This window comes from Cyrtonyx montezumae, unplaced genomic scaffold (genome assembly GCF_038088225.1).
Source record: "Cyrtonyx montezumae isolate F1298 unplaced genomic scaffold, pur_monq_1.0 scaffold_4, whole genome shotgun sequence".
Lineage (NCBI taxonomy): Eukaryota > Metazoa > Chordata > Aves > Galliformes > Odontophoridae > Cyrtonyx > Cyrtonyx montezumae.
In genome coordinates, this window is record NW_027072045.1 from 31,036,909 (window position 1) to 31,054,622 (window position 17,714).

The 17,714-nt window shown below is 44.9% G+C and overlaps 2 protein-coding genes across 4 annotated transcripts in view; one reads left to right on the forward strand and one right to left on the reverse strand.

The window, feature by feature from the left end:
• The window catches only part of OIT3 (oncoprotein induced transcript 3), a 123,973-nt gene that overhangs the window by 35,783 nt on the left and 70,476 nt on the right, over positions 1–17,714 (forward strand). The gene's annotated exons all lie outside the window — the stretch shown is intronic.
• On the reverse strand, positions 43–16,438 carry P4HA1 (prolyl 4-hydroxylase subunit alpha 1). 3 transcript variants are annotated; one of them, XM_065746687.1, is made up of 14 exons: positions 16,247–16,438; positions 15,584–15,680; positions 14,392–14,543; positions 13,094–13,231; positions 11,079–11,318; positions 10,395–10,585; positions 9,240–9,416; positions 7,238–7,308; positions 4,179–4,278; positions 3,266–3,319; positions 1,801–1,866; positions 1,278–1,346; positions 932–1,028; positions 43–531 (listed from the first exon to the last, which is right to left on the reverse strand). In XM_065746687.1, exons 1-14 carry the CDS (start codon positions 16,332–16,334, stop codon positions 461–463), a joined length of 1,611 nt encoding a protein of 536 aa, XP_065602759.1. In that variant the 5' UTR covers positions 16,335–16,438; the 3' UTR covers positions 43–460. The 3 variants fall into 3 exon arrangements, with proteins under 3 accessions (XP_065602759.1, XP_065602760.1, XP_065602758.1); XM_065746688.1 differs by lacking the exons at positions 3,266–3,319; positions 7,238–7,308 and adding exons at positions 3,149–3,202; positions 6,139–6,209 and having other exon boundaries at positions 16,247–16,437; XM_065746686.1 differs by lacking the exon at positions 7,238–7,308 and adding an exon at positions 6,139–6,209 and having other exon boundaries at positions 16,247–16,435.

Consider the following 17,714-nt stretch of genomic DNA (forward strand, 5'->3'; position numbering starts at 1 on the left):
GGCACAGTTTTCACGCGCTCTAGGAAAGCAAGGAGGCAGATGTCTGAAAAGAGAGGAACAGGAACTGCTTTAATTCAGCCTTCCTTAGAAAGGAGCCCTCCCATTGAATCATTGGGCAACTGGCAGTTGCAACAGCCCCAGGCGAGCAGGCAGGGGCTGGGCAGAGGGGCTGTGGGGAGGGAACACCACACAGCACCGCTCTTGGTTGTGGCCCTCATCCCTATTTTGTCCTCTTCTTTTTTTCCTGTAATGCTCAGAGACCTTAAACTCAATAAAATCTGTTTATAAAACCTTACAGGGGATATTTTAGAAGGAACTAAAAACACGTTTGTTTTGTCCACAGATGAAACACTGGTGTAGCTGAAGACTGAATCTGTAGTGGAGTGTTAGTCAACTGTAAACTGTAGGAGAGGTGTGCATTTTACACAAACTGAATGCAGAGGAGAAGGACGAGTCTGCATCATTCCAACTCAGATAACGTGCATGGTCTTCGGAATTCCTGTCCCCGCTCGTGGAGCCATTTATTGGATACTGCAATGACATGAAGGCACTTGGTCACTGCATCCTGCAGCTCATCCTTCTGGCTAAGCTAAGCTAAGCACCGGGTTCTTTTAATTTTCCTAAGTATTTTAACACTCACACAAATGTGAAGTTGGCCTAATACATCAAAGGGAAACCATACCTTCCAATAGCTACAAAATTGCGTGAGGCTATTAAAGTAGATATATTACTACTTGAGGTATCAATATAAGAGATATACTATTGCATACATAGTAGTACTACATAGAGAGAGAGAGACAGATTTCTTCAAAGGGGACCTAACATTTCTGCCTGCTTTTCATTCCACAGTGAGGTCCAAAGGAAAAAGCAACCCCTAAGCACCCCCAGCGCTCCAGGTGGAAGCAGCAGGAGCACCACTATGGACACTTACCCCATTTGTTTCCAACCAGTACTGGGCAGGCCGCGTGCCGTGTGCTGTAATCTCCTTCTCCACTTGGAAAGAGGTTGTACCAGAATACGGCTGTTCCCTGGAAATTGCAATGGAAATCCTCAGCGTTTTGCTATCATACTCACTGCTACATTACTCAGCAATAAGGCAGAGGAGCATTTATATTTCAAAAGCTCCTTTTATGCTGCAGGTTGCTTTCCTTATTCTACCAACATTTCTTCACTATGGAATGAGACTCTCTGGACTCATTCCACGTCCAAAATGTAGCTATAAGCCAACATGCAGCAGATCAGAGGACAGCTACACTGGACAAAGGAACCTTTCCTACCTTTTTAGGCCAAACACTTGCTCCTACTTCAGGAAAGACGGTAGCTCCCCCTGCTGACACATCGCTCATCTGGAAAGGTGGGAGAAGGCACAGGTAAGATGCAAGCAGCTGTCACGTTTCAGTAAAACAAATTACTCAGCACCTTATTTTCTGCCTCCATCCTACTTACCGAGCAAAGGCTGCATGATTACAAACACTAAACAAGGCTAAACCCACCCGTGTGGTTGGAAGTGCAATTGCCAGCCTCCCCCCCGAATGCTACGTGCTGAAATGTCATGGCAGGAGTATGCTGGAAATCCTGATGCAGATACATTTTAAGTTGCTACTGAACTTTGAGGGATTAAAAGGACCTCCTTAAGCTCATGACTTACAGGTAAGCTACCTGCATTTGTCACTGCTAAGGTGAGGGCTGCCTCCATCTGCAAGTCAGTATAAACAGAAGTATTGAAATAATTCAGCTGAGCGGGATGTGCAGTGACAAGACATTACTGGCAGTAGCATGTGGCACAAATGTATGACTTACATAAAATAACCAAGTAGCAATTCTGTTGCCTGTTCCCAGTTCCTTAAAAGCATCTGGCTCGTCTTTCTGTGAATGAAAGCAAGCAGGTTTAATAAGCATTTCACTTTGATTACTGACAGGAGCCAAAGACAGACAGCTGCAGAGCCAGCAGCAGACAAACTCATGCAGAAAAATTCATTCATTCCCTCTAGCCAAGGGCAGGATCAGAGGGTAAGTGTACCCATTCATTCAGATAAGGCACCTAAAATGCTGCCCACACTGGGGGGCTGTGAGCTGCTTTTGTCACACCTCTACTTTCATTGTGTTTTCTGTTGTTCTCTAAACACCCAGAGCCCACCTCCTGTGCCCGCTATTTGTGTGCACTACAATTTCCAGCAATGAGTCATCATTTCAGAAACTAACCCAAGCATTTCCTAACAGAAACTGTTAAATCATTTGCAATGCTTTTGAGCATGTGCTTACAGAGCAGAAATTCTGATTAATAGCTGGTGGATTGAACTCACAGCGTAAGGATAATCCGAAAGCATTAAATCACAAACAGGTATGCCCCATAAATAACCAACTGAATTCAGCACAGTTATTTCCAGCACTCTGAAATTTAAGCTGGAAGAGAACTAAGTTGTGAATCTCAGTCAAATAAAAGGACTGTGTGATGAGAACTCAGCAGGCCTTTTCCTGTTTGTCTGTCAGCGATCAACAGCTGAAGTACAGTAGCAGAGAGCACTTGAACAACTTCTTCAGCAGCCTGGAAGATGCCTGCATCTCAGCTCTGGCAGAAGAAGTGCTCCCTGCACGGTAAGCTGCAATGCAACTTTTAACTACGCTGCCTCCAAAACTTTCCTTCTAGGAAAAGGCATCAAGCTGTCAGCCCTGCAGCCACATCTGCCTTAACCACACTGCAGGCACTGCTGTGTCAGAATCAGTGCATGGATGCACGACAGCTGCTGCCACCATCCTCTGTGTGGCAGGAGCACAGGAACTACACTGAGCAGCTATAAAGTTTGACTCTATGTTCTTCAGTGGCTTTACAGTGCCAGTACCTTGGTCAGCTGAAATAATTCTTAATTTGGTACCAGTTTTACAATAAAGCCAATGCCCTTTGCTTTGTTAAAGTGTCTGTCATCTCATTATAGTTCCTTATAAATTCTGGTCTTGAAGTAAAACCTCGTGGCTCTGGGATGTCTGGAATGTTTCTCAGTTCAGCTGGTGGTTTAGAGGGCTTCTCCACTAACATGGATTAGAAAAGTGGAAGAGCTACAGAATTTAATGCACATTAAAGAACGCAAGTTGTGCCACAGCCAGGAGGCCCAGGCTTCACCAGGTGACTAGCTCTCCTCCATCTACTTGCCCGTGCAAAGTCAAAGTGGGGTTCATACTGTCCTCCCACTCCATAATTTGCCACCTGAAAAAGAGAAACACAGCGCTTGTGAAGAAGAAAGAGGTGGAATCAGGAACCAGGACTTACCCTTCCAAAATCAAAGTGAGGCTCATACTGGCCTCCTACTCCATAGTTGGCTACCTACAGCAAAAGGAGAAGCACAAAATCTAGTGAAGCTGTATCTGATCCAGACAAGAAAGGGGGAGAATTTGACTACCAATGACAGCCCCTCAACAGATGAGGTTTCATAATTAAGCTATAGGAAATCACACATCTCTGCCAGCTGAAACGTACCATGCCCTGAGAAACTCCACTGGGCTTATTCACAAATGAGATCAGGTTTCCCTGAGCCATCCCACCAGTGCAGCACCCTGCCCAGAAGCTGCAGACAGTACTAAGCATTCCTGCTTGTGGCAGCTCATTCTTTTTCACACCAGCAAGTCCTTGCTGGTGGAGCAGCACACTTTAAAGCCTCAAGCAAATGAATAATAGCATTTTTATTTTTTTTTTCCCAAACAGAAGATACTCTGGTTACATTACAGAGAGAACGCTCTTGGCCTTCTAGGACCAAGCATGGGACTGCCAATCTAAATAACCATTCTCTCCCTATTGCCTTAGTTAACTTTTCAAGCTAAACTTCTCACCTGTAATTGCAGAAAAAAGGCTCCACCCTACAACCACAAAACTCAGTTTCATTAGCATAAATAAAAAGGAATGGCATTCATTCCAATGACCACAAGAGATTCAGTTACTACCATTTCCATGCAGCAACAATAAGCTATTTCACACCACAGCAAGTCCTGCTCTGCAAAGACAACTGCCTCTACCTCCCTGTGACAAATAACAGTCATTGTTCCCCCAGACTTAGAACCAAGCAGATACTAAACCAGCTGGGCCTGGATTTGTGTCTACTTCCCACTGTTCTGGACACACTGCCACCCAAAACGAAGTGCTAGCCACCAGCTGCCTCCCTGCTTGTGGAAGTCACCCACTCACTCACCTGCAGTTCCTCTGCTGTGGAGACATCGAGCCCCGTGAGGTCCTGTATCCTGGTGTTAATGCGAGATACCACAGGGCTTTCGTACCCAGACAGCCAAGCACTAAGTGAAAAAAGAACAGGTCAGGAACACAGCCAGTAGACAAGCAGCACAAGTGCTGTTTGCAGTTGAGATTATTTCTTGTAGCTCGCAAAAATTTGGACAGTTGATAAGAAATACTTCCAAGATCTGCATTCAATAAACCTGTTCTAGAGAACACTCAGAACTCTGGCTTAATACAGCTCTAAACCTAAGAGCCCTAATTACCACATTGGACCAGCAAGTGACAGAAGAAAGGGTTCCTAACAGTGACCTTTGGCTCAAGCTGTGTCACTAAAACAGGCGCACTCCAGCTCTGCTCTTACCCGCTCCAAACAGCTAATTTACACCGCCCATTTGATGCAGCAGTAGAGGAAAGAAGAAGCAAGTTACTTGAGCATGCACAGGCTGTGTGTGAACGTAACTCAGCTCTTCCATGTGTCACCATCCGCTCACACATCCGTGTTCTGCCCTCTTGCATCACTTACCTTTGCGATGGCACGAAGCATCACTGTGAAAACAACTAAATAATGCTTCAAACCAAAACAGCCTATCACAGATCTGTCATTCAGCAAACTTCAGGAAGTGATTTTTGAGGGGGGAAACATAACTATTTTCATAAATGCAAAAGTCAGCCTCAGTTTCAAAGACATCTTTAAACATCCTCTGTTGGCACATGAAGCATCCAGGAACCAATGCCAGCAGCCCAGGGCTTGGTGTTGGCTGCTCCTCTGACAGGCCTGCTGGACTGAAACACTTGTGCACAGCACCTAGCTGCTAAGAAGGGCGTAGTACTGCTGTAAAAATGAACCTTCCTCACGTCTGTGACAAAAGATTTGCTTGTTTTCATCTAATAACATGTATTTGGGAAACACCAGCACACGTTGTATGGGAGGAAGGGTAGCATGACACGTGACAAGACACTGACACAGGTTACAGAATCTCTACGAGCATGGATTTCTTTTTTTTTTTAATGACCTGCACAAACACAAAGCTTCACCTGCTTCTGAACACTGTTAGTAAGAAGGTGTTAAAACGCAGCAGCCTCGCGTGCCAGCATTTCCCAGACAAGCAGCAGCAGCGCAACGCCATGCCACGCAGCCACATGCAGGACACGGCCACAAGCATCTCGCTGCCCTCACTGAGCTCGTGCCCAAGGGCAGCCCCTTCACGTGCCGCACTGGTACGTCTGCATCACATCTGCTCTGAGGTTGCTGGGAGGAAAGGAAAAAAGCAGCTCTTTGAAAGCCGGGTGAGATCTGTGCTGGAGCTCCTCGCCCTGCTGGCAGCGTGCCCCTTTCACACAGCCTGCCACGTCCCACACCGCAGCAGCGGTCCTCTCACAGAGGAATGCTGTCATTTCTAGGAGCGTTTGCTAGGAAAGAATGTTTGATGAGGGAAAGCAGTCAGCTGTTAAAAAAATAAAGCAAGCAGCTTTTTGGTTTTTGGGAGCGATGATTCGTTTGGAATCCAAAGCAGCTCCTGAGCAGGAGGACACTTGTACCAGCAGCCCTGCCAGCACAAGCTCCTCATGCTCCTTCCCAACGAGCTCTCCCTGGAGCACGGCAATGCCTTGTTTTATGCAGCACATACCAGCGCTGGGAGTCGTGGTACAGGTGAGGGACACGCAGCCTCAACCACTATCAGGATGAGCAGAACATTTCAGTCACCGGTCACAGCAGGCACAGCATGCTAAGCAACTTGGGAACTCCCCTTTTAGTTACCACTAAAGCATAGAGGTATTTTCTACCACCTGCTTTGTTATGAGACAGCTCAGTTAAGAGAGACTGAGAGGAAAATTCATCCAACGCTCAGAGATGAAGCAGCACAGCCACAGAACAGACTTCCTTGGACTGGGAGTACCTTTGGAAGACGTTCCCTTACCTCTTAGAGACTCTGTAATGTGCTGTGGTCAGTTTCCCAGTCTCGGGGTCATGAACAGTAGCACGGCTCAGCTACAAAAAGAGAAAGGACAAGGGCTTACCCACCTAGCAGGCTGCTTTTTGCCAAGCCACAGGTGTTTGAAAGGGTTCCGATTGGTCTGGATGGTATGCAATGCTCTTAAATTAGCAATATTGGAAGGGCAACAGAAGCTGTAGCTGCCATGTCCAAATCAAAACAAATTAGTTGGGAAAATTTGGTTAGATTGTCCTTTCACTTTTTTCCTCCTTTTTTTTTCCCCCTTTTTGATGTAAACTAGAGACTTTCTGCAAAAAAAAAAAATTATAATGCTGAGTTTCGCAGACAGTTCCTCCTCATGAAGAAGTTTAACTCCTCTGAGAATTTAGGCTTAACGCAGCTGGCCAATCTTTCCTTACTTCTACTGAACCTGGCAGGGAGGTGGGGGTGCAGCTCCTTTCAGAACCAGCCAGACTTTCTCCTGAAGCAAATTTGGGAATGTGTTTGTCAAATTCAAGGCCTGCACTACCTTACAGACAGAGTGAGAGGAACCAGGAGACCACTCAAAAGCCAAGCTTGCTTTCTGCCAGATTTGCCCAGGCAGGAGCAGGGGGTGCCCTGGGCACTGATGCTGTGTGACTAACAGACATGGCGATGACCTCCAGCACCTCTTCCACATGTTAAGGCACTTCAGGTGCTCTGCTACATTTTGCAAAGGGAAGGAGGATGATTTTTGGCAGGTGACAACAGTGAAAGAAAGGGAATACTAAAAAGCAACGCAGTTTTGTAGCATGGAATATTTTGTACGCTGGATTAGAGACCTGCTTCTTGCACAGATCAACGTTTGAGGGCACATCCTGAGAAGGCCTTCCCCCGAAAACAAACAAACAGAATGCAAACACTCCTAGCTGAAGGAAAAGACTGAGAAACTCAGCAGTAACAGCCTGTTACAGGACCTGCGTGTAATAGAGTGATGGGCTACAAAGCCAAAGCTGTCTTTATAGACCACCTCTTTTCTTCCCGTAATGAGCAGAACCTACAAACTCATTACGGTCCCAAAACGTCTGGCAGAGAGCTCTCTTACCTTTTGCTAATTCTGTAATGTGCCGTCTCCAAGGCTCCTGTTATGGGGTTTGAAATGGTGGCTCGCCTCAGCTGTGAAGCGAACCATCAGAACAGTTGCATTACAAAGCACGTAGCAGCAATCCCAGCACTCAGAAGCCTAAGGGGAAATGTCACACTGCCTCTATGCAGACCACCCAAACCACCCAGACGCCTTTCGAGGTGGTTTTGATTTTATGGGATCACGGGAAGGAAATCGTAAAGCTGTAACAAAGAGGAAGGGGAACCTCCAATCTTATTGGAAAGAGTTTAAGAGAGAATTTGTGTGTGTGGTTTTGCTGTTTGTTTTTAAACATATATGCATATATATATATATTTATATACACATTTCAGAGCATTATAGAAGATCAGCTTTTTCAGGAAGCAGTGTTTGCACTTCTGGAGCAAGAAGAGCAGCTGTCTGAATAAAGCAAGCTACAAGCTTTCTTTCTCTTCATACTATAACATCTGCTGCAAGCAATGGAGTCTTGTGACAAATCCATCCTTTGTTACTGTCCTGCACTTGAGCATTACAGTTGCATTGAATCCAAGCAATGCCCTGACCCTGCATATGTGAAATATAAATGGAAGCCCACCCTCTGAATATTCCTGTACCAAATACAACACTGAGAATTTCTTTAACACCAACTGCTAAGAAAAAAACTACTTGCATCATCTATGGGCACGTGTACACAGTGTTCCTGGAGTGAGATCTAGCTCAAGGCTTTGCCCTTCCCTCTCCTGCACTCCATTTACTTGATGACATCCCACCAGCATTAACACCAAATCAGGTTCCTTGTTCTTCCAGACGCTCCATCACTTGTAACAGAAAGCTTCTGCTGCAGAGCTTACACTTTGGAACAGGGTACAAGTTTTGGTGGGCACAGCACGCCACACAAGTCCCACACCAAACCCAAGTAACGTTACTTGAAATGATGAAAAATGTTCCTGTTGTTAAAGGAAACCAGGTATGTCAAAGTCTCCCTATCCCTGCTGACAAGAATGGCTGAGGGTAACTCAACAGACAGCCTCTCATCCCATCTCATGCAGACACATCTAAGATTCAAGTCACAGACTTCCAAAACTGGATGTTAAGCCTCCCTCCCGCCAGCTTGTGGTAGAGCAGCAGAAAGCTGGCACTGATCACAGTGGGATCTTCTAGGAGGCAGCAAAAGCAACATCCCTGGCTCTGAGCAGGGGGCAGGCCATCCTTCTGCCTCAAAAATAATGTTCCTGCTGCACTGGCTTCTGAACTCTACAAAGCCACAGGAAATACGTGGAACACTAATAGCACTAGGATTCGACATCACTGAACTGTGAATCTGCGGTCTTAGACGAAGGCAAAGATCTGACAGGAAGAACACCTTGGCAGCTCCTGAGGCTTAAAGCAGCCGCAGTATTCAGAGGTCCATTCAGGCTTTTATTTTCAGTGCTAAGACTTATTTCTACATCACCAAGATACAATTCAGTCACATTTTCGGGCTCTAATGCTTAGTTTTGCAGCAGCAAAGGGGCTTAAACATCAAGAGACAAACAACCAGCCTCTGACTTGGGAGAGCTGCAGCAAGGCTGCTGGCAGATGTTTCATGGGAAAGCAAGAAGTATCACTTGTACTTCTCTATAGCTCTGAGTGCCACCTCAGAAACAGAATGCATCAGCCTGTAGGCAGCTTTAAAACCCACTTTAAGCTACCTGGTACCCAGTGTCTGTTTTCTGTCATATAACGCTCTCCTCTTCTGAAACAGTGTGCGCTGACACTGACAGAAGAGCCTGACTGCTGCCACCTGGCTTTTAATTACACAGGAATTCCAGCTTCCCCATCATCTCCTAGAAGAAGTGTCACCACCAGCTGTTAAGTTGAGAGAAGCAACATGCAAGCTCGCTGCACACAGACCTGTGCTCAAGAGAGACAGTCACACAGACTTGCACAGGAAGCTACACACGGATTTAAGATTTCAAAAGGCAAGGAAGTGTAAGGCATTTACCCTTGGCTTTGCTAGTTCTTTCACAGTTTCAATCTCTTCATCGGAAATGATATCAAGAAAGCGAACAATTCGAGGCTTGTCCCATTCATCTTCCTGCTTGACAGGGCCCAGTATGTACCTAGGATTCCTGTTTCCATCATAGTAGCGGCAGAACAGTCTCTTTTGTCTCCGAGGAGTCTGAAAGCAAGGTGGAATGATATAATCAGAGATCATCCATTAATATCTCTAAGAAACATAAAGACGTTCTGAGAACAACAGACAGGAACAATTCCCTTTAAGAGATGCTTTAAGTTTGTGAAGTCACAGAATCATAGAATGATTAGTTGGAAGGGACTCTTCGATGCCATCCGCTCCAACTCCCCTGCAGTGAACAGGGGCACCCACAGCTCCATCAGGAGCTCAGAGCCTGACCTGGGGTGTCTGCAGGGCTGGGGCACCACTGCCTCTCTGGGCAGCCTGTGCCAGTGCCTCACTGCCCTTTATTATGAAACACTTCTTCCTTACATCCACTGTAAGTCTTCCCTGTTCTGGAACCTGTTTTGAAACCATTGCCCCTTGTCCTGTCACAGCAGAACCTGCTGAAGGATCTGTCCCCTGGGTTGGCAAATGGGGCCCAGCTGGCCAGTTTACCTACACACATCCCAATTGGCATGGCAAATATGTCTGGCCTATAATCCTTTATCAGCTGGATCTGAAGGAAACGTTCACATCATTTCACCCCATGTGAATATTGGTCCATTTTGGCTGTGACTGTGCAAAATTCCAACATTAATGGCAATGAGAACTACAGGTTAAGCCTCTCAGTGCTTTATGCAAATTAACATCACTCTGCAATACTGCTATGAGCAGTACTTTACACAGTCCTATTAAAAACAATTTTGCCACTGAAAAGCCACCTTCATTCAATACCATACATAAATCTGGATTTCCAGTTCAGAACAATTATTTGGCATGTTCGAACTAGTCAGCAGTAATACTTTTTTTCCTACGGGACAGGATGGAAAGAGGGAAGAACTGCAACACACAGCAACCCTCAGCTCGACACACACAACCACCTGCTGCAACAATTCCTTGCTTCCACAGCACACACAGATTCTGGACATTGCTTTGTTATAGTTAGTTTCATACGCGGGAGAACAGTCTACTCCACTTTACCATTTTGAGACCCTCCCCACGGCACAGCATTTCATACTTCCTTCTCTCAGGCAGGTAATCCTTTTTCTTAACCTCAGTTTCCTTCTCTGTCTGGTCTTCTGCATCTGTACTGGACTTATTGGCTTCTTTTTCTTTGGCCATGATATACTCAAAATACTTCATGTTTCCATTTGCTCTTTGATGCTCAGGATCTGTTGACAAAGAGACAGATAATTATCACTGGCAAGTTTACAACTTACGAAGAAGTATTCAGAAGAGGCAACATACAAAAACAAAAGCAACAGATGCACACCACTGTTTCTCAAACATCTATTCAGGATAATTAAAAGTCCAAGCTGAGCTGGAAGAATGCTAGCCTGCAGCAAAGCCAGCAGAAAGTAACTACAGGAGCTATCAGAGCAAAGCTCAACTCATTCACAGTTAAGAAAACAATTACTGCAAGGCCAGGATCCTCAGTACACTCAGGTTTCCAAGCACAATAAAGCAGGGTTTGGTCACTCCAGCCAACCGGAGCAGAGCAGGAGAGACAAGGAAATTGCAGTGGGTATGCAGAGCTGGGACAGCATGATTGGCTTTAAGCTTAAAGGCTTGGGAATTAACACTTCTGGTGACCAAGCTTTTGGCAATCATTAACCTTTAAAAACACATTCTCAAAAGCTTCACTCAGCTCTCTCCTTCACATACCCAGTTCAAGAAGGCGCTTGGTGAGCATCATTGCTTTGCTCAGATCCCCCTGCTGATACACAGCATAACTCAGGTAGTCCAGGATATAGACTTTATCTGCAGAAGACACTTCTCCCTCATCCAGCTGTTTCAGAGCTTGCTCCATCCATAGCTCGGTGTGGTAGTAATCTGCCTCCGTATATGCAATCTTTCCCAGCTCAAAGCAATCTTCAGCTGTCAGGAAGGATTTGTGCTTCACACCTGTATTTGAAACAAAACAAAACAGTGAGTTTACACAGAATACCGTACTGGATCACTCCTCAGAGCCACGTTCAGCTACTTCCTATTCTTCAGAGCACCATTCATTTCTGTTGCTGTTGTGGTCTTTAACCCTTTTGCAGTGGCTGTTTGAAAACCCAGTTTAAGTATTTAAAGCTTGCAAACCCTTAACAGCAGATAGAAGTGGTTACATGCAGTTTGCCATTGCCAGAACACCAGTAACTAGCTAAATGCTTTTACATTTTGTGGAAAAGAAACCCTCCTTCCTCAAAACACAAAACGCTTAGAGCGAAAGTAAGCTAAGGAACAAGGTCCAGAAATCTGTTTTCAAAGATACTGCATTCCTTCACAATGTTACTGAATCACACCTTGTGTCAGCAACAACTTAGCAAAGGAGGAAAAGGAAAATGCCAGTGAATTCCCAGCTACTACAGATTTCTGAAATCAGTCTTTTTTTTTTAAGAAACATCAGAAGGGACCTCTGGAAGATTGAAGTACTCTACTAGTAAGCAAATGACAGATCCCTATTTTTGCCACTGTAAATGAAGGCCCATGGAAAAACCACATCGTAGTAAACAAAGCATTTGAGATAAAGCAAAAAAAAGGAAACCAAGACACAGATGGAAGCTCTTCTTCTTGTCAGTTTTACACAGTTACACCAAATTCCTGATTACATCTTAATACATCCTGGATTTCTCCCACTGCTGCATTCCAACAGGGGGATTCCGTTGAAGACATGCCTTAAGAGATTAAAGAACTGAAGAGACAGTCCACAAGAGAGAATATCCTGCAGAACTGTGTTTCTTCTCATTAAAACCCTCTGCTCCAGCCTGGGATGGCCACTGATTTCAGGTTTCTGAACACGCCACCGCCTGTAATCTCTAAGGCAATGCAGAGCTTAGTGGATGCAGTATGGAGGTGGGCTGAGTGCTCTCAGACAGGCACGAAGAGATCCTCTGTAAAGAGTGACAGGTTGCAGGGCCATACTCTGGTAACATCCATATGTGAAACGGCAACTTAAAAGAGTGCTTAAAATAGCAACATGGCTGATAACCAACATAAAGAAACAGCACAGGCTGTAAGGCACAAAGAATCAACACGCAATACAACAGCAGTTAGTGTTCGGATCAAAACTTGCCCACCTCACAAATGGAAACCCCGTGGGAAAGGAGAAAAGAGCACAAACAAGTGACCACGTGGCACATTCCTCTCTGTGGCTCTGAAGGCCAAGAATACAACTTATTCTCTTTTATACTCTAGAGCTTTTGGGTTCTGCGGTAATACTTGATCGTGCACACTTTGGACAGCTTACTGCTTCAAAAGAAGCAATAAAATGCAGCCCATCCGAAGCACTTTGTCTTCTATTTCCGTGCTGTTTTAGGAAAGAAATAACAGAGCTTATTGTGGTAGAGTGAATCTGTAGCTCTTCGAGACAGTCTTGAACAAAACCCAAAAGCACAGTTATACAGCATAACATACAAAGCCAATTACCCTTAATTTTATTAGACATCAATGAGCACTTCCAAAAACACAGATGGATTGTGCGAAGTTGAATTTTTGCCAGCTGGCACAGTAGTGGCTTTGAGCAGAGGAAACAAGACAAAAGAACTAGCAGAGAAGAGCCTTCTGACAAGGAAACGTGTCTCTGGTACCTCCACACGACGCAGCCAAACGAAGGAACACAGTGAAAAGATTTGCAACCAGGACACTTAGCAGAAGCCCCCAGCGTTAGTGCAGGTAACACCTGCAACCCTTACCTGGAAGATTCCCTCTTGAGAGGGTGTCTGTATCCAAATTATACGTGTCTTGAAGCCGCAAGAGGGCTTTTGCTGCACCAGTCTGATCTTCATCATTGGGAAAAAACTGCCTCTGGATCGTCATGTTGGAGATGAAGCCTGGAAGAACAGGGAAACACTTGGCCACAGATATTCAGAATTCTCAAGAGCTGTTGTAACTAGCTCTTGAGCTCTAGAGAAAGAAGGAAAAGCGAAAGGGATGCTGAGGAAAAAATTAACATTGTGACCAGTAATGATCAAACTACCACAGCACCGTGTGTTAACACTGCAGTCAGATCTGCTGTTATCTTAACCCTTCGAGCCCCACACTGGGCACCAAACTGTTGCTCTAATCCTCTTTTCAGTGGGAGGACTGCCCACTTTTCCTCTTCTGCAGTCAGGAGGCTCACAGGCTGCTTATACCGAGGAGGGAAACGGAACTCCATGGAGCCACCAGAAGGAACAGCATCAGCAAAGCCAGCCATGAGCACATAAGTCGCAATAAACCAGCAGCCACTGACATCCCAACATCCCAAAGCACGAGTCTTACAATGTTCCCACTCCAAGTGCAGGGCCAAGGAGGTGGCTGTTCTTCTCAGTGACTAGCACTGGGTCTTTTCTGGAAGCTCCACTTGTCATTTTCTACTGCAAACCCCACCTAACATCAACTCCTTGTTAAGACAGATTTTCTTAGGTCAAATATAATCAGCCCAGCTTCCTTGCCACTCAAAATCTATTTCACAGTCAACTGATATGTCCATTTATCTACTGAAGTTTCTACTCTTGCACAGGAAGCAAGGCAGCCAAGCATTTACTAAACTCATTCAGCTCTATTTCACAAACAGTCAGGCTCTGCCAGAATTTGGGTTTTGCACCATTACACCTTAAGGGCACCCGGCACATCAGCAGCAGCAACTCTTATTCAGAGACAAGCTCCCCACGTTTTGCACTCTGAATGGGTTTTTTTCCCTTTATTTCTTTCCAATGGAGCTGTCAAACTTACAAGTGAAATGTCCTGAAAGACCAGATGAGTACGTGAAGCTAGCCCTGATACCTTGCACAGGGTAAAGCCTCCAAACAGATGACTGGTTAAATATCAGGTTTTCTGTAGTTTTAGTAGAACTCCAATAGTAGCACACTGACATCAGAAACATATTTTTTATGACAGCACCTCAAAAGTAGACTTACAAACCTAATTCAAAGCACTGTCTGTGAAAGACAATCAAGGAAGCATGATCATAATGTGATCTGATCACTGCTTTTGCCACCAGCACACTTACCATCTGACATGTCCTTCAGAACCAGGCTCTCCAGCTCGCCCCACTCCGTGTTAAGCCGCTTCATCAGCTTGAATGCATTTACAGGATGTCCCAAAAACCCCTCGGGGTCTTTCGTAGCAGTATCTGTCAGCTTATCTAATTTCTCTGCCCATCTGGAGTGAAGATACACATCCATTAAAGTTTCTTGTGAAAGCAATATAAAACTGATTTCAAGCTACTCAACAGTCTCAGACAATAAAAATTCTGATACAGATCTCAAGTTTTTTTTCTGTACAGATAGTTCTGGAATGAACAAAAGAGTTGCCTTTTTTTTTTCCTTTTGTTTTCTTTCCCTGAGAAACTCATTTTGGCTGCAGCCAAGGTCTCAGACTTGTGGGGTTTTTTGTTTTCCTTTGTTGGGACGCTGCTGAATGAACTCCTTCCTACAACACCAGTGCAGCATGCCAGCAGTTTTGTTTTTATGCACAACTAATCACGAACAAAGCTTTATCCACATTTTTGACAATTCTTTAAAAATGCACCTTTTCTTAGACACACAGCCCTTACCAACTCCCAGCAACACAGGAGGCTGACTTGAAACAAGCTTGAAGAAACTCGTGCCAACAACTTTTGTTCACGTGCACAAATCCATTGTACATTTCTCACTCATCTAACTGAAGTTTGGCTATCAAACTTCACTACTAGGTGAAAGTCGTTGCCATTATCAGCCACAATCACAAAGCCAAGGTTTCTGCCAAGTAGTTTCTCTTCCATAAAAGCTTGACAAGCCACACAAGGTGTGAGCCATCCTCCCCATTCCAGACTCTCACTGGCTTTCATCCAGATTAAGCCAGTGCAATATCCCTGAGCACAAAGCCCAGCAAGCTCTAAAGATACAAGTGCTTCTCCCACCTTCTTCTCTGTCAGTTATTCCAACTTTTTCCCAACAGCTGTCACCTCCAATACAATAAAAACAAAAGTTATGGAGCTTATCTGATTAGCTGTATTTACACATTTTTGTTGTTAAATCTGCTTGGAGATAACAAAACAAAACTAGAAGTCATTAGTGGGGACAAAACCCCAGTAACAACTTCTAGTTTAATCTTTGCCTCAGAGGCAAAATTCCTCATGTGTAATGAGCCTTGGGAAGCACTCTTTACATAAGGCTGGACTGAAATTATTAGCTATCAGCATCATTAAACAAGCTGCTTACTTTTTGATCTGTTCCAGCTTGCTTTCTTCTGCCTTGATGTAATCTTTCAGTGATATGACCAGATCTTTTTCTGTATTAATTAAGTCTGTCATGTGGCCTAGAAAGAAGCGTTGAACAGTTTGGTTAAGCAAGGAGAAACAAAAATGAAGAAGAAAAACCAAAAGCAGAAGAATCTTATTCTCTCCTGTTTTCTTCCTCTCTTCCTTCCCCAAAATGCTTCCACATCCTGTTAGCTGAATGGGAAGGAGTACTTGAGTAAAGCTTCTTGCCTTTTCTTGTTTTGAGGGAGAAAAATCTCATGTTGGACAAAGCACGTTGCCATGGAAATTAACATAATATCACATATTTATTATTAGAACTCATTCAGGATTCATTTGGAAAAGGAAGAGAGTAAGCTTTCATCCAAACATACGTCACGCAGAGCAAATAACGACAAAGCTAAATATACAAAGACTTCATCAGACTAATTGCACTGGCTGAATTCAAAGGATATTTCTCTCAAAGGTGAGAAAGAAGCCACCCAGGCTCTGAGAGCTAGCAAGCAGATTTAACTGCACATCACTAAAAGCCTTGCACTGCATTAGCACACTGCTACAAAATCAGTTCGACAGACAGTAAGAAATTCTCTCAGCTATGTAGCATATACACCAAAGCACATCTCACCAATTGAGGTGAAGAAGTCCGTATGGGCATAAGAAAAAGGCAGCAGAAATCCAATGGCAATGGTATACCACATCTTGTTGGATGCCATGGTTGTAGCTCAAAGCTGTCACCTCACCAGGTACCTACAAAAGAAACAAAGCAGGTAAAACATCCCTCCTCACTGCATGCCTGCTCTCAGTGAGTCTCATTCTCTCACTAAGGAATAAAAGTCATCGTGCTCTCTTGGAATTCACCAGATTTTGTTGTGGTTTTTTTTTTCCCCCATATGTGGAAGCTCCATCTCTCAGGTATTCCATCTCCTCAGGTGAATCCAAACAATCACAGGTACTAACAAATCATTTCACAGCTCTTCCGAAGGCAAGATGATTGATGTAAAGAGGAATTAAGAGAAAAAGAAGGAACGTTACAAAGTTTTTTTTTTTTGTAGGCTCACCCTGCCCGTTTAGGGAAGAAAAGGATTTCCTTTGCATTGAGTTGCAAAGGCAAACCTGGTGAGGGAAAGCTGGAGGCCTGCTCTCTGCCCACGCCAAGTCAGAGCCCTCAGCCCCACCAGCATTCCTCACTTCCTCCTCACCTGCTTGTCCCCACCACAGGCAGCCAGGCACCAAGCTAAATCCGACTATTCCAAACCCAATTCACCTAAAACAAAAAACCCCTGCAGCTCCCTTCCTTCAGCCTGGCTCAGCTCTGATTCAGTTCACTATACAGCCACACAACATCCATGAGGGAGCAGCTGGGAGGCAGAGCTGGCAGCCAAAGACAATAACGACAGGCAGTGTTGTTTCTGGTAGCAGCACAGGTTTAATGCCTCTGTGGAACTGCAGCCCAAAATGCAGTGAACAGAAAGCCAACTCTCCAGCCAGCCTGAAATGCTTACCTAGTTTTTAACCCAGAGATGCTGATAAAATCAGTACAAGAGTTGCTTATCCTGAGCTGATGTTAGCCTCGTTAAACAAGAGCTTCAACCGAGTAACTGCTTAACAAGTTGCATCTGAAAGATGTCCTCTCGAAAACGAATATCTCACTGCTCTTTCATTAAAAAAGCTGTGTCCGAATATACCTCTCAGCTCCTATTTCTGCTCAGCAGCCAAGCCAACACGTCTGTGAATCAACTAGCAAGCATGAACAGCTTTACTGCTATTTTTCAAACAGGACAAGCCCACGTGCAGCCCAGTCCAAGCTCCAAGCTCACCCAGCTCCAAGCAGAAGGCTCAGCTGGGTGACATCCAGAGGTCACCTCCAATTTCATTTGTTCTTCAGTCTCCAGCTCTCCTGCCTTCCGCCAGGGCTCAGGCCCTGCAGCAACATGCAGCCACCCAAGATGACTTCCCTCCCAGCTGCAATTCTGAGCTGGAAGCAGAGCTCAGGGCAGCAGCCAGCTGAGCAGCTTTCACTGCCCTAGCAGCAGTTGCTAAGTAGCACGGCTTTCAAAAACTTCTGCTGGAGGGTCGCTCCACATTCCCAAATC

Bases quoted from the DNA above. Each gene is read 5' to 3' on its own strand.
- P4HA1 (XM_065746687.1), bottom strand. From the start codon at position 16,334: ATGGCATCCAACAAGATGTGGTATACCATTGCCATTGGATTTCTGCTG. The intron at 15,681-16,246 runs GTGAGATGTGCT...GCTTCTTTCTAG, and splicing joins GGACTTCTTCACCTCAATTG to GCCACATGACAGACTTAATT. The intron at 7,309-9,239 runs GTAAATGCCTTA...TTCGCTTCACAG, and splicing joins AAGAACTAGCAAAGCCAAGG to CTGAGGCGAGCCACCATTTC.